The sequence below is a fragment of the Colletotrichum godetiae genome, assembly GCF_030913485.1.
Source record: "Colletotrichum godetiae strain CBS 193.32 chromosome Unknown BDP55scaffold_18, whole genome shotgun sequence".
NCBI classification, from domain to species: domain Eukaryota; kingdom Fungi; phylum Ascomycota; class Sordariomycetes; order Glomerellales; family Glomerellaceae; genus Colletotrichum; species Colletotrichum godetiae.
The window spans coordinates 648,428-663,629 of record NW_026851266.1 but is presented as its reverse complement, the minus strand read 5'-3'; the positions used below and the strand labels follow the sequence as shown (position 1 = coordinate 663,629).

Sequence of the window (15,202 nt, the reverse complement as noted above, 5' to 3'; positions counted from 1 at the left end):
CGCCTTTCTCTTCTAGGCAAACGCTCCCACAATAGCCATGAGTGATGCTCCGCCAATCACCGCCATGTAGGCATTCAGCCGCTTCCGTCCTTCTAGAATCTTGTAGCTCTTCTCGGAGAGGAAGTCTTCGGCGAGCAGCTGGACCAGTCCAGCAAAGAGAAGTAATCCAGCCGAGATGGCGTTCATGAACCCAACCATCAGTAACCCGGTCTGGCTCATGGGATCATACAGATTATGCACGATGAGGCCAATGAGTTGACCGAGCGGTGTCGTGCCTCCAAAGGCGAGTACCATCAGCCACGGCCGCGCTGATGATCGAGGTAGCTGGATGGCAGCGATTCGGCTTCCCAGAGCCAGCCCCTCAAATGTCTGGTGGAAGCTGATGGCAATGAGGAACACGATAAAGGTCGGGCCTGTCGCGACCGAGATAGCCATGCCGATAAATACGCTGTGGAAGAGAATCCCTCCTTCTAGTAGCAGACATTGGCGGAGAAGCTTGCTCTGCTCCTCTTCCGTGACGATCTGGGGTGCGCCGGGGGTAACTGTAATCTTCGGGCGAATGCCAGGTGAGCTTCGGCGTCTGGGTTCGTCGGCGGGGGTTGGGTCTAGCTCATTGACATCGAGGTCAATGTCCGACTCGTCGTCGTCGTCGTCGTCGTCAAAGCTATCTCGACCGTTGGCAAGGCTATCGTTCGCTTTCGCACGGGTCGGTGTCGAACTCGGCAAAGGCGATGCGCCCGCCATCAGCCCCTGAGTAGAATCCATGTTATCGAGGTTAATATCTTCCGGCCGGTGAGAGCCGTGTCTGTGCGACGCCAAACTTCCCGTGGCATGGGCGTTTGCTGGCGAGTGACCGCTACCCTCTTCATCATCCCAGTACTCGTACTCGTGTGAATGGGAGTGGGAGTGACCGGCCCCGCGGGTGGCTAGGTAGGACTCGAGCGCGACGACAGAAAGTGCTGCCACCATGGCGATCAAACCTGCCATCTGGGGGTAGCCTTTGTTGAAGACGAATGGAAGGCAAGGGTCGGTGAGTGAGGTGAAGGCGGTTGGGAGTAGGTGGACAAAGGACGTTGCGAGGAGGACACCGGTGCCGAAGTGCTGGCAGTAGAATAGGATTATGCTTTGCGGTCGGCCTTTGGAGGTTCTTCGGGGGAGTAATGGGATTCCGCATGCTGTCACTCATTAGCAAGCGTTTCTTCGTATGGTGTTATACCAAGACCTTGGCCGGAAGCTCCTCCTGAGCGCTCAGTCGTAGACCAACATGGTCTCGCGAAGTATAGTCCAGCGCAAGGTGTCACTTACAAATTGTACTCAACGCCAATATCAAGATCAGAGCGCCAATGTGCAGCGCGGTATCATAGGACTCCTTCCTTGATGAACCGCATTGTGGCTTTGTTGCCTCTGCCGCAGCAGCTTCGGCGTTCGTGACTGGAGGTCCATGTCGCTTGGATAGTTCGGCGAGGAGGAATTCAGTCGGTATCGAGGCCCAGGAAGCGGCATCTTCGGAAGGATACAAGAGTCAGCGATAAAGGCCACATCGACATATCAAGCTTGACATGAGTGAACCTTTCCTTCGCTGCCGGATACCTTGGAATAGTACACACCTCTTGGCCAAACTCCCGTGGCTCCTGTATCACCCATTCTGGACTGCGGACGTTGATGATGTCTGGCACAATACCATGGCGGCTCTGCACCGGGGAAAAGATGCAGACGGGATGGTTCAAGAAGACAGAACCTAAATAGAGGGACAGAGAAGGGAGACGGATCGTGCTTCGTTTTCGTCCCAAGTCTGCGCCCTGGGAAACGCGGGACCCGAAAGATGTGTAAAAGTGCCCGGTGGTGAGCAGCACCGAGAGACAGGCACCTACGGGCCCTTTGCCCTTTGGGGAGGTGCTTTGGGGGGGGCGGAGCTTCTGCATTGCCTGGAGCTTCCCCCCCGGTCCACTGTGTCCTGATCTTCAACCCCGTGGCCCCCAGTGCCCCCCTATGAAAACATGCGCACACGGGGGCCGCTTAACCCCTTGGATTTGCTGTAAAGCAGGGGTAACGGAGTCTCGGGGCCACATTGACAGCTGCAATCTGCGCTAACAACGTAATCGCCCAGCGAAGCGAGGGGGTTGCGAAGCCAGGGCCGTTTCCAGAATCGATAGACCCCCTGCCAACGCTGGGCGTTGATGTCTTATCGCTCAGCCAGATTATGTCAGCCTTCTTCGATAAGATAAGAGCTATGACGAATGGTGGGCCTCGGCAACATGACTAACCGATTCGCGATATCGGTCGTCTATCGCAACAGCTCCCAAATTCCGACTGAGACCCAGCTCTGACCCCCCAGGTCTGTGACACACAGCTTCCCAACCTCGTCTCAACCTCATCTTTGCAACTCAAGTTACGAACTGAGGTATCGAACATCATGGCTGGAGCTCGTCGACTACAATTGGCCGGTTTGGCCCTGCTCGGTGGTGTGTCCGCCCTGCAGATGCAGATGCAGATACCTGAACAACAGGCACCGATGATTGCCGACGAGGCGCCTATCGTCGCAACATCCCCGTCCACCGCGTCGTCGTCGTCGTCGTCTTCTTCCAAGAAGCCATTGGTCGAGACCGAGGCCCTTCAGGGTACCATCAATGCCGACAATCTCCTTGCGCGCGCAAAGGACCTCTACGATATCGCGAAGCTGGGAGAGGAGGAGTACAACCACCCAACGCGCGTCATTGGCAGCGATGGTGCGACCGTTCTCCCAGCAACTAACTATTCTTCATGCTTACCAGTCGCATAGGTCATCTCGGAACTTTGGAGTACATCTACTTTGAGCTCGCGAAGCTGGGCGACTACTACAAGATCTGGAACCAGACTTTCCCCGCCGTTTCGGGCAATGTCTTCGAGTCGCGCCTTGTTATCGGAAACGATGTGCCAAAATCGGCCTCTCCTATGGCCCTGACCCCGCCCACGAAGGACAAGGAGCCCGTGTACGGCGACCTCATCTTCGTCGAGAACAACGGATGCGACGCTTCCGACTACCCTTCCAAGGTGAAGGGCAACATCGCGTTCATCCGCCGCGGCACCTGTGCGTTTGGAGCCAAGAGTGAGCAGGCCGGCAAGGCTGGTGCCATCGCAGCTGTCGTGTACAACTACGAGACCGAGACTGTGCACGGCACACTTGGAACGCCTTCTCCCGATCACATTGCCACCTTTGGTCTGGGTGGTGACGATGCTAAGCCCATTCTTGAGAAGCTGGGCAAGGGCGAATCTGTTGATGCTATTGCCTACATCGATGCCGTTGTCAACACCATCCAGACCACCAACATCCTCGCCCAGACCATCGAGGGTGATCAGGACAACTGCGTGATGCTCGGTGGACACAGTGACAGTGTTGCTGAGGGACCCGGCATCAACGATGACGGCTCCGGCAGCTTGAGTCTTCTGGAGATCGCCACTCAGCTGACCAAGTTCAGCGTCAACAACTGCGTTCGCTTCGCTTGGTGGGCCGGTGAGGAAGAGGGCCTTCTTGGCTCTGACTACTACGTTGATGTCTTGCCCGAGGAGGAGAACCAGAAGATCCGTCTCTTCATGGACTACGACATGCTTGGCAGCCCCAACTACGCCTACCAGGTCTACAACGCCACGAATGCCGTCAACCCCACTGGCTCCGAGGAGCTGCGTGACCTCTACGTGGACTGGTACAAGGCTCACGGCCTTGCTTACACCTTCATTCCTTTCGATGGTCGCAGTGACTATGACGCTTTCATCCGCAACGGCATTCCCGGTGGTGGTATTGCTACCGGTGCTGAGGGCATCAAGACCAAGGAGGAGGCCAAGCTGTTCGGCGGCAAGGCCGGCGACTGGTACGACCCGTGCTACCACCAGTTGTGCGATGATGTCGGCAACGTTAACTTGACTGCTTGGGAGCTTAACACCAAGGTGAGTTTCGTGACATCCCAAAACTCACTCACAATACTGACACACGTCTTAGCTGGTTTCTCACTCTGTCGCTACCTACGCCGTGTCCTTCAAGGGCTTTCCCGAGCGTACCAAGGCGGCTGCTGCCTCGACCTACTCGAAGAAGACCAAGTACCATGGCAGCAAGCTTTTCATCTAGGTGTGAGAGGACAAGTTCTTTCAATACTATGAAGAACTAGTGTACACTATCTAGCATATGGTAATAGGAGTATATCAAGATGGGTTGTGTTGTAGTGTCGGAGCAGAGGATCTGTTTATTTGGCGCGCATTCATTTTACTAGTTACTTCATAGATAACAAGTTTGCATTGAACGACATTGCTCTACAGTCTTCATGTGTGTGAAAACAATCATCCCTACGTGTATCCGACGGTGATTGTAGCTGTCAAGAACCGATGAGAGCACCTAGGGATCCATCGGCATAGAGAGCGGAGGCACGGGGTGGCTGGTTGAGGAACCCCGGAGAGCGGAGACGTTCTAGTTACCCCAGATTTCCCACCTCGTTGGATCCCTCCCACGTCCTTGGCATCCTGCATTCACATCCAACTACAACACCATGTCAAACTTGCTTGAAGCTGACACCTGAAGTGTCAGCCATCCCCGAGTCGCTGAACAGATATCAAACTCAATGCCCTCCGGTTCAGTCAGTCGGACCGGCGCATGCCAGCGCTGTCACCGCCGAAAGGTCAAATGCGACCGCACTCGACCGTCATGCGCCCCTTGCTCGCGAATCAACGTCCAGTGCACATATGCCGCGAGGGAACATCAGATACAACTCCGCCGCCAGGATGTCGAGAGGCTTGAGCAACATATACGAGACCTGCAGGCGGAAAATGACAACCTGACTGGGAGACTGGTCGATGCTCAGCAGCAACACCAACCAGGCACTGAGAATGAGAGACTCGCGACTCCGACTACAACGTCAAGCCTGGGGCTGCAGACTGACGAGTCCGAAGCACCAACTGCTGGGAGCGGCGAGATTGCCAGCCAGGTCATCCACCTGTCACTCAGCGCTGGAGGGGGTCGAGACTTTGTCGGCTCGACGAGCGGCCTGTTTCTCGCCAATTTGTTACAGTCTCATAGCCAGTTTGCCGGGGCAGCTAGCCATACCGTTGGACAACACCCAAGCTCAACATCGCGCCATCATGGACGTAAGGGAAGCCTTGTGCCTAATGGATCTTCGAGTCTGCCTCCAAGGAGCATGACGGTAGAGATACTCGACGCATACTCCAGCCATGACCGGCTTTGCTACCCATTCCTCTCACCAAAAGCACTGGACCGGGCATTAGATGCTGTGTATGACGTGGGAACCCCGCGAAACGCAAGTCCCATCGACAGCTTTCTCGTCGACATGACTCTTGCCATCGGTACAGCGCAAGTCTACAAGCTGAACTGGAACGGGTTCTGGGATTCCGAGGTCCACTACACCCGAGCCATGACGCGCTTGGGCGATGTGCTCTCTCGTGGCGGCATCACTGCCCTTCAGGCTTTGCTCCTGATCTGTCAGTACCGGATGGGAACGACATCACATGACACGAGCACCAGCGTGTGGCACTTGATTGGCGTTGCGGCGAGGACATGCTTCGAGCTTGGGCTGCACAAGGCGTCGACGTATACCATCCCTCAGTCCCGGCCCGGTGACGAGGCGGATGTAGAGGGCAGGCATGAAGACGTTGAAATCAAAAGGAGGTGCTTTTGGAGCGTGGTGTCGATGGATCGAATTGCCAGTCTCATTCTGGGGCGACCGCTGGCCATTCAGCTCGAGGATATTGACGTTGAGCTCCCACCCTTCGATATGCCCAGCAGCCCCGTTCCGCTTCTAAATTCTTTGTCAACGGCTCCCTTCATGACGCCGGAGTGGCATCTAGGGACCGCAATATTCGTTCACATCGTCAGGTACCGATTAATTTGCGGCAAGATTCTTAACGTCCTCCACCGCAGTGCCAACACAAACCGAGACCCGGTCTCCTACGAAGATAGCCGAAGCGCCCTCGTGGAAGAGCTCCAATCATGGCGAGAGGGGACAAGCAACCTGCCCCTGATTCCCGTAGATGCGCCGCTCACCTCACCAGCCAGCAGGTCCAGCTTCCGCTCGGCAGAATGGTACAATCTCTTGTATCACAATGGAATATTGATGTTGTTCCGCCCATCTCCCACTCTTTGCGATGCAACCGGAAATAGCATTGTGCTACAGCACATATTTGATTCATCACAAGAGGCCATTAAGCTGTACGCGAATCTACATCGTTCCAGAAAGATCAACTACTCTTGGGTGACGCTTCACTCCATCTTTATCGCAGGACTCTCCTACATCTATGCATTGAGGAATCATCTTCAGCACATACATAGCCGGAACCCTGCCAACGCAAACACGCCCAGAGCCACACTGCGAGCAACTCCCACGATCAGCCAGGTGGTGAACGATACCCGGGCTTGCTCAAAGGTGCTAGTGGCGGTGTCTGAGAGATGGGCCATGGCACGCAATTGCTCGGAAGTATTCGACCGACTCAGTGACGCCGTTGTCGCCGATATTGTCGAAGCCCAAACTGGACATGCCTCATCATCAAACGAGCCGACATATAATAACCAACCTACACGCGATACAGATCATCTGTCCCAGGCTATGGATATGAGTCTGAATGACGCCATGTACGGTCACGGCCCCGGCACAAACTTTGTCGATATGACCGTCGACGAGACTCTACGAGATTGCTTCGGGGATCTACAGAATATCTGCTACGACCAGTATCATAGCGATGCCATTGCTCAGCTTTCCCAAGATTGGCTGTTCGGAATGGGAGAAACTCCGAGTCGCTATTTTTAGCATTAATGGATTTTGAGAACAAATACGTTGTTCTACTATTGGTACAAGCTATCATTACACCTCAAATCCGACCTCGTTGCAAGAATGTTCTTGGCACCTCGACGTATCTACTCCGTAAGTACTCCGCAATTCCTTTACCCAAGCCATCTATTCTATCCGAGGATGCGATACCTCCATTCAAGTTGTCCAAGATCCGGCTAATATAGTGGTTAGTTAACGCAGTTACAGAAAAAGAGAAGGAGCTCGACTCACAAGTGTACAGCATTGATACCGGGAAACTCAACCCGTTCGACCCTCCGATCTGGATTGTTCTTGTACCAATCGTCACCCAGCAGCTGCTTCAGCCGACCCACGGTCAAGATAGTCCGCAGCCAGGGGTACTCATCTTCGTTGCGAACGAAGAAGCCCACGTTGGAGTTATCAGCCTTATCGCCAGAACGAGCATGGACAATGCTGCCCAAAGGCGCGAACTCTGTCGGGCCCAAGGAGAGGATGTTGACTGGTTCAACCGTGTCGGCGGACGGTCTTTCGATCTTGTATACCGCTATGATCCGAGGTGGAGCAATGGAGATCATCTCTCTTGTGCCCAGAAGCACTTGGTGGTCGATAGCTGATTGCGGTATCAGCGCCGGGAACATCTCCATGAACGGCTTCGGATCCATGGTCCGGAAATCTAGCGACATGTGGTAGCCGGGGTAACTCTGCATTCTCACGGCATATATGGGAACCTTGAAGTTGACGGCTGCAATATCCTCCTTCTTCCGCGCCTGCGCAAAGACACGAAGCTGCACGGTGCCAGCCTGTTGAGAGCTGGGGTTCTTAGCTTGTGTGCCATACTGCTCAATGCTCAGCCTGCTGAAGTTGCTGTCCTTGAAGAGATATCCCAGCTGGTTCTTCATCATGGCCACTTTATCGTTCACGTCAAGTCCGTTGATGTAGAATGTTGCCTCAGCTTGGTATCCGCCTTCGGCAGCGAACATGACTTTCGTTGTTGGTGGAGGCGGAAGGCCTTTAGCACCCCATACTCTGACACGATCTTCCTCAGACTCCTTTTGCTCCTCGACGCGAACATTGGATAAGTCGGCAACCACATCGGGGTTGAGGTAGAGGTGGCCCTGCAGCTCGTATAGCAGCTGTGCCGTGACGGTCTGTCGCGTAACATGGCCGCCGCCCTCGGTAGTCTTGCTGATAACGCACTCGCCGTCACGAGAAACCTCAGCAACAGGGAATGCGAGATCAATCAGTTCTGGAAGGAAGTCTTTGAAGCCGGAGAAGTTGGCGCCCACGACGTACGGACCGCACTCGATCAAGTGCGCCGCGAGCAGGGCCCCAGCCAACTCCTGGTGTTGGTCCTCCCTCCAGCCGTGGTACCACGCCGCAGCGCCCATCACTGGCGACGCGTCGGTACATCGTCCGCACACTACGATGCGCGCACCTGCTCTGAGAGCCTCCACGATTCCCCAGCACCCGATGTACGCGTTGCCACAACACGGCTCGAAGCCCCAGTCGTTGAGGGTGGTCTCTGGATGATCCAAATGCGGAAAGGTCAAGTTCCCTCTTTTCGAAGTATCTTGAAGCAACCCAGAAACATCATCCCCCAGAACAGCGGCAACTACGCTCTCGGGGTATCCCTTCCTCTTACACAGCTCCTTGATCTTGTCGAATAACGCAACGGTGTTGAGCGCTCCCGCGTTCGTCACGACGCGAACGTCCTTGGTCATGATGTCGTCGATGCATTCTTCGAGCTGTTCGTAGAAGCCGTTCTCGTAGCCGAGGTTCGGGTCGACGTCGCGTTTGGTGATTGCGTTCCAGGCGATGTTCATCTCGGAGAGCCAGTCGCCCGTGATGACTTGGACGTTGCCGGAGCGCAGCATTCGCGCCATGGCGTGCGGGTGGTCGCCTGTTGCGCCGGAGACATTTCCGATTCTGATGGTGGGTTTATCGATCATGGTAGAACTTGTAGTTGTTGAAGGAAGGGAGACAGGGCAAGAGAGCGTGAGAGCGAGAGGAGCAAAGTGAGGAGAAGAGGCAGCAGATCAAGGGGAATAGAAGATTAGACTTCAACGCGGTCCACGGTATTTTCATAAGGGACTTCTAAAGCCGTCTGATCTACATGTGCCGACGGATATCTTCGGAATACCAAACGTAAATGCGATCCATTTTCTGGAGCCAGACAAGAGCAACCGCCGATTGTGGACTCAGCACCGAGCCAAGACCTCGAACGGATGTTGTCCGTCTGCAACACCCTGCATGATCCATCGAGATCATAAAGGGTCAAATCAGAGTGATGCGAATGAAGGTATCAAGCAAGAATGCATAGACTTTCGTTGGAGTCTACTAGCTGATCATGGTGATGTACGTTCACGACAGAGCGGCACCACCGACCGAAACATCGGCGCGGCCCCCGAGGCCGAAAACTCGTCCCACAAGTCTTCGCCCAGCCTCTCAACACTTTACTGAGAACCAACACGGCACATGCGAGAGTCTCCAATAACGTATTGTCTGATTGGCTCAGTCTTCAGAGGAATGAGTAAGAAGAGCAATGTTTGGCCCACCGAAACCTTCCCCGATACCACCATCCGGCGGGGAACTGAGCGAACAAATGCCAAGGCGGAAATCTGGAGTTGGAGAGAGGACGGCGGCTGGGCAATGAGAGACGATGAATCCTTTGTGGCGCGTGGGATACCGCGCGGGGATGTGGCCGCTCTCCATGCTCCTCATGGGTCTTGTCGGCCTTCGGCGCCGCTGGCCGAGTTGTGCTTTTGCCGCTTTACGCTTCCGCGACCTTACCACCACTATGCAATGTGGGCGCCGTCACTTTGGGTCCAAGGCTATGGAATATCACCCTGCCACGGTACCACGGCGCCCCCACCAGATATCGCGGAGCCAAGGATGCCAAATCTGGGGTTGTTGCGGGGAAGAGGGACCGAAGGGGGTTTGAGGTTTTGTTGTACGAGATTGTTGTACATATACAGCCTTGGGTACCCTTGACCAAGTTTCTGAACGTGGACCCCGATTCATTGCTTCAGCTATCCAACTTTTTTGCTGTTGTCGCTCGCACCATTATTCTTCGTCTTGTTGAGGACTAGTAGCAACGATAACAGCATCGTCAAGATGGCGACACAGACGGAGACTGTGGCCAAGGGCCTCCCGGCGCAATCGCCAACCGATAATGAGAAGCAGCAGGTTCTTCACCAAGAGCACTTTCATGTCTTGGAGGATGAGAAGAGGCCTGCTGCGGCGGTTGACTACTCTGGAGCTGCAGCCAAGACTGATCCTACGGAGATCAAGCTTGTGAGGAAGTTGGATCTCTGGGTGATGGTATGCCCCCCAAGACTAAAGCTGCTTACCTGAACTCGATCTAACTATCCATGAAGCCAACCCTTTGGTTGATGTACTGGCTCAAGTAGGTTCTTTCCACCGCCACCCAACAACAACTCTCAAAGCCAACCAACTAATAAAACCCAGCTACCTCGACCGCAACGCAATAGCCCTAGCCCGTCTCAACGGCCTCGAAAAGCAACTCGGCCTCAGCAGCGTCGAATACTCCACCAGCGTCTCCATCCTCTTCGTCGGCTACATCCTCGGCCAGATCCCCAGCAACATGATCCTCACCCGCGTGCGGCCCTCCTGGTACATGGGCGGCTTCATGATGGCCTGGGCCGTGGTATCCGCCCTCACTGCCGTCGTAAAAGATTACAAAGGCCTCGTCCTCACGCGCTTCTTCCTCGGTGTTGTCGAGGCGCCGTATTACCCCGGCGCGCTGTACATCTTGTCCATATTTTACACCAGGAAGGAACTCGCGACGAGGATTAGTGTGTTGTATTCTGGGAATATTCTGGCGACTGCGTTTGCGGGGCTGATTGCTGCGGGTGTGTTCCACGGTATGGAGGGACTACATGGTCTCGAGGGGTGGCGGTGGTTGTTTATTCTCCAGGGCGCGGTGACGTTTGTGATCGCCATGATGGCTTGCTTTACGCTCCCCGACGAGCCTCTTACGACGAGGTGGCTTACGCCTGAGGAGCGACAGCTTGCGCATGACAGGATTGAGAGGGATACCGTTGGCGCGAAGATGCAGAGTAGTACCTGGGGTGGTCTGCGCGAGGCGATTGTTGATCCGAAGGTGTGGGTGTTTATCTGGATGCAGCATTGCCATCTTGCGACGAATGGGTTCAAGAATTTCTTCCCCAGTGAGTTTCCTTCTCGGTTCTCTCACTCTCGATACTGCTGGCAGCCACTGACCAATCTGCGTGCGAAGCGATTGTCCAAACGCTCAACTTCAACACGACGATTACGCTGGTCCTGACGTGCCCACCCTACCTCATTGCCGGCGTACTTTCCATCGTTTGGGCGTGGAGCTCGGGTCGGTCCAACGAGAGGACGTGGCATATCACTATTTCAAAGGCTGTTGCTGCGTTTGGGTTCATCTTGGCTTGCGTGACGATGAATACGGGCGCTAGGTACTTTGCCATGACGGTGTTTACTGTTGGCACATACGGCGTGAACTCGATGTGAGTAAACCCCCCCACCCAAGCCTTGGTCCTGGGAGATGTTTTGTGGTCGTATTGAAGCTGACAAGGCTTGGGAACAGCCTGCTTGGTTGGGTTGGAAGTACGTGTGGACAGACGAGAGAGAAGAAGGCTTCGGCGCTGGCGATAGTCAATACCAGCGCTAGTATCAGCTTTATATGGACACCTGTAAGTCAACTACACTTGCCTTTTTCCTCTTTCGAGGTTCCGAGGACTTGGTTGCTAACTGTCTCCCTAGTACTTGTGGCCCACGTCAGATGCCCCGAGATACGTGATTCCGATGGCCAGCAGCGCGGCGTTCTGCGTGGCCTGTGCTGCCGGCGCCTGGTTGATGAAGTGGATGCTTGTTAAGGAGAATAGGAGGATCAGGGCAAGCAATTCGGAGGCCACGTTATTTTATGCCCATTAGAAGAGGACTTTCAGGTTGGAAATTGCTGTCTAAGTATGATTGGGTAAAATTGAAGTTTTGACCATCAGAGGATTCATGTGGCATCTGTTGCTGTCTTGCCTGAACTCGAGCACGACACTGATGTGGTGGTAAAGTGTTTCTCAGGCAATGTATCTACAGGGATTCGAACCCACTTGAGGGATCCAAATCGAAACACAGTAGCTCCCCTTCGAAGTCATGAGAGTCCCCGTGATGCTCTGAGTTAACCAACTCAGGCCACATGGAGTTGAAAAGGTAGTTCATGTATCCTGCATCGGGGGAGGCCATGAGACCGTTAGAAAAAGATTTGAACCCGATCTGTTACTGGAACGGGACCACCGTCGGCCGTTCCGCCGAGTACCTTGGGGTTGAGCCTCTCGGGTCACTACAGCATGAAATGAGAATGTATTGATGTACAAGCAGTGATATTCATGCGAAAGACGGAGCGTAGACTTCATCTTCGGAGACACTTGGAAATCTTCCCGATTTACACTCCATGCCATTGCTGCCTCCATGAGATCGCCCAAGTAGCGCGGGTAGTCACCCTGCTGAATCGTCGATTGCGTCTTCTCAGTAGCTGAATATAGTATCGAGTGGGCGTTGTGGAGAGTCTGCATCAGATCCAAGTGCGCATGTAGAACTGATGCGTAGCCGTCGGTACTCGATCCAGCTTCAGGCTTTAGAGTCGGGAAGTCCTTGGCCGTGAGCTTAGAAGAAAGGACTGGGCCACGGGAACAGAAAGACTGTCCCAGTCAGACTGAGATCTGCCTGTCCGCCAAGTATGTGACTACGATTAAAAAATTGGTCAGCACGAACTTCGTATCTTGCATGAACTAAGAAGTTAGGCTCACACATCCAAATGAGACGATTCTGCTCCTGTCTTTCGTCCACGGAGTATCCCGAAGCAGGCCCCCGGAATGCGGCACGGTCTAGTCTCAAGGAGTAGCCCCAGCGTACGGCCAGGCCAACGATGGACCAAGTTGTTCTTCCTCCACTGAAATGATCCTTCTGGAACTCCGAGGTGGAGCCTTTTTTTTCGATGTCAGGCAACCACTCAGATAAGAGTAGCAGGCCTTCGACTGTTCGCGGGGTCTGAGTCCAGAAATAAGACAGAAGCACTTGGAGGAGTAGGCTCCGCACGTGGTTCCAACAATAATGCTGAATGATTCCGTGCTCTGGCGAGTCTCTCGACGCAACCGTCAATGAGACTGCCAGTAGGAAGTAGTCACGTTTCTGCAGCTGCTTCAAGCCCGGCTGGATCAAGAAGGGTGCCAGACTGATCGGGCAATATGGGTGATACTTTCTTGAAAATCTGTTTTGTTTGAGTCTCAACTCACAACCATGTCGTAATGTCTAGCCTACACGTCCTGAAGCTCGGATACCTGTTCAGGTTGAAGAACGCCTTGCTTAACCAATTCAAAATTGTTGAGACCTGACATTATATCTCTTGAGGCCTTGGGAGTTGAAATTTTTATTATAGAGCTAGAACGACTGACTTCCGCCGAGTTTATACCACTCTCTCTAGGCTCAGGTTCAGCTGATATTGTAGTCAATGTACGGCGAGATGCTAAGGGAGATCTAGCTGAATTTTGACATTGTGGAACCGATGGTCCCCATGGCAATCTATATCTACCAGGGTATTTTGAAGCATTATGTAGGCATGAAAGTCAAAGCCACCAAGAGGATTATTCTTCGCCGAGTCCGGGATCGTGATTTCATTCCTCAAGTTCTATTTTCCAGTCTCTTTGCATGTCATTCTGATTCCATATCTGATGAAAGCTTTGGATAGAAATAATGTATGAGCATCACGTTGGAAAATCAGTCAAACGATATTCATATGAGGGAGATATTGAGAATGAAATATTTTTGTGGCTTTAGTACCTCGCATTACGAAGTACACTTCGTTATTCTAACATAATTGACGAGCAGCTAGATCTCCAACACAAACCTCTCCATCTCCTCATCGCATAAACCGTAGATAGTAGTCACACTTAACGACTGACATCTACTTATTCTATCACAAGTTGCACTCCCCAATTAGGAAAACTTCGAGACGAGGCCATGGTTGGGTCTCGGATATAATAATGTTGTTGGAGGTGATCCAGACGCACATTTTGGTCTGCTCCCCTGCGACGAAGTCTTTCATATACCTGTTCGGAGCTGAATTTCAAAGCCTTGGCACACCGAGGACACCAAAATCCTTCATAATTTCCTGGGTAACAGTCCTCCATAAGGATCTTTCCCACTTCCAAGATTTCTGGTGCTACCCTTCCATGGTGGGAACGTACCAGGTGCGTCACGAATTCTTTCTGCTCTTGATGGGTAAATGCCAGGTTACACACAACAAAGCTGCCTTCGCCAACAGCTGCAGTGTTCTGCCCACACACCCAATGGATCCCGGTATTGAAACGGCTAGGGTGATCATTTTCCTCATGATTCCTCCAATTTTTGGCATCGTCGAAAGAACGTGGGCAGCCGTCGAAGGTACAAAAAAACGTGATGGCAGTGTTGTTACTTTGGTTGTGCGTCGCTTCATGGGTAAGTAGGAGCGTCCCATTGGCGAAAGTTCGGCCACAATACCCATAGTAGCACCTTAACCGGCTCTGCATATTTCGATCCGTCTGCAGACCTTCGTCCGCCGATGGATTCTCCATGCCGTTAGTGTGTGAATACCCGTTCGTGAGGGAAGCCCCGTTCGTGTGCGTAGCTCCATTTACAGACATGATGCAGTTATAGACGCTATCGGATAATCTTCGACTCGGAAGTTACACTACTAGCAGAAGCAGGGTCGCAGCTACCTCGAGAGAGAGAAGTACTTCAAATTGTGACCAGAAGGGAGTTAGAAGTCAGGCGACAGGTGTGGAAATGAAGAGCGAAGTTTGTAGAATAATTGTAGGTTTATCCTCTTCTAGTGATGGGTCCTGTTTTCGTATCTCAAAGGCTGGATAACCTCGCATTTAATATACTTCAGCATAGTCGATAGTCAAATCGACTTGTGAGATGACCAAGCCCACTTGGCACGTTTTACTTCCATGCTCTTGTGATAATCTCATCTTGGGCGGTAAAGCATTCAAATTCCTTGAGTGACATTCATCGGCTACGTCTTTCTTTCTGGATACGTCCAGCTAACGTCGTCTGGCGTGAGTATAATGAAAAGCCCTTCGAGAATTTCTTTCTGATAGTGACCACTGCCAGAGAAGTAACACTTTGCTAGCAATACCTCAGCTCCTCGCCGCTTCGAGTTCAGCAAATCAGTACATTATTCTGGTTGTACCTTTGAGCTCCATGAATGATCTTGCCAGGAAGCTGAAACGACCTCCAAGGTCTTCTTTGTTAACACGAATCTTGTGAGGAAAAGTTGTTCAGATCTTCTATGTCGACCCATAGTACGGCGGTATAGTGGCGTTTACCACATCGCGGCGGTAAACACGCGCGTCTTTGTCACTCTGAACAGATAAGCCCTA

The 15,202-nt window shown here is 53.0% G+C and overlaps 6 protein-coding genes across 6 annotated transcripts; 3 read left to right on the top strand and 3 right to left on the bottom strand.

The window, feature by feature from the left end:
• Positions 1-12: 12 nt before the first annotated feature.
• Positions 13-1,513, bottom strand: BDP55DRAFT_551389 (ZIP zinc transporter; the record flags this gene model as incomplete). The annotated part of the gene is made up of 2 exons (XM_060569106.1): positions 13-1,175; positions 1,306-1,513. Coding segments are annotated over 2 exons (1,371 nt in total), but the record flags the coding sequence as incomplete, so codon positions are not given.
• A 799-nt stretch (positions 1,514-2,312) lies between these two features.
• Positions 2,313-4,286, top strand: BDP55DRAFT_662343 (peptidase family M28). Its single transcript, XM_060574792.1, has 3 exons — positions 2,313-2,726; positions 2,780-3,921; positions 3,974-4,286. The coding sequence occupies exons 1-3, from the start codon at positions 2,414-2,416 to the stop codon at positions 4,097-4,099; spliced, it is 1,581 nt and encodes a 526-aa protein (XP_060430338.1). The 5' UTR covers positions 2,313-2,413; the 3' UTR covers positions 4,100-4,286.
• Positions 4,287-4,487: 201 nt separating this feature from the next.
• Positions 4,488-6,983, top strand: BDP55DRAFT_113839 (fungal-specific transcription factor domain-containing protein). The gene has a single exon (XM_060565405.1). The coding sequence runs from the start codon at positions 4,587-4,589 to the stop codon at positions 6,780-6,782; it is 2,196 nt and encodes a 731-aa protein (XP_060430337.1). The 5' UTR covers positions 4,488-4,586; the 3' UTR covers positions 6,783-6,983.
• Positions 6,844-8,731, bottom strand: BDP55DRAFT_693536 (uncharacterized protein; the record flags this gene model as incomplete). The annotated part of the gene is made up of 2 exons (XM_060577234.1): positions 6,844-6,979; positions 7,035-8,731. The coding sequence occupies 2 exons, from the start codon at positions 8,729-8,731 to the stop codon at positions 6,844-6,846; spliced, it is 1,833 nt and encodes a 610-aa protein (XP_060430336.1).
• A 1,165-nt stretch (positions 8,732-9,896) lies between these two features.
• BDP55DRAFT_551340 (major facilitator superfamily transporter) lies at positions 9,897-11,720 on the top strand (the record flags this gene model as incomplete). The annotated part of the gene is made up of 6 exons (XM_060569104.1): positions 9,897-10,103; positions 10,160-10,188; positions 10,251-10,972; positions 11,041-11,293; positions 11,374-11,515; positions 11,550-11,720. The coding sequence occupies 6 exons, from the start codon at positions 9,897-9,899 to the stop codon at positions 11,718-11,720; spliced, it is 1,524 nt and encodes a 507-aa protein (XP_060430335.1).
• A 153-nt stretch (positions 11,721-11,873) lies between these two features.
• BDP55DRAFT_631494 (uncharacterized protein) lies at positions 11,874-14,461 on the bottom strand (the record flags this gene model as incomplete). The annotated part of the gene is made up of 6 exons (XM_060572289.1): positions 11,874-12,007; positions 12,100-12,459; positions 12,590-13,050; positions 13,101-13,367; positions 13,687-13,736; positions 13,850-14,461. 6 exons carry the CDS (start codon positions 14,459-14,461, stop codon positions 11,874-11,876), a joined length of 1,884 nt encoding a protein of 627 aa, XP_060430334.1.
• Between the last annotated feature and the right edge of the window lie 741 nt (positions 14,462-15,202).

Bases quoted from the DNA above. Each gene is read 5' to 3' on its own strand.
- BDP55DRAFT_662343 (XM_060574792.1), top strand. From the start codon at position 2,414: ATGGCTGGAGCTCGTCGACTACAATTGGCCGGTTTGGCCCTGCTCGGT. The intron at 2,727-2,779 runs GTGCGACCGTTC...CCAGTCGCATAG, and splicing joins GCGCGTCATTGGCAGCGATG to GTCATCTCGGAACTTTGGAG. The intron at 3,922-3,973 runs GTGAGTTTCGTG...CACACGTCTTAG, and splicing joins CTTGGGAGCTTAACACCAAG to CTGGTTTCTCACTCTGTCGC.
- BDP55DRAFT_113839 (XM_060565405.1), top strand. From the start codon at position 4,587: ATGCCCTCCGGTTCAGTCAGTCGGACCGGCGCATGCCAGCGCTGTCAC.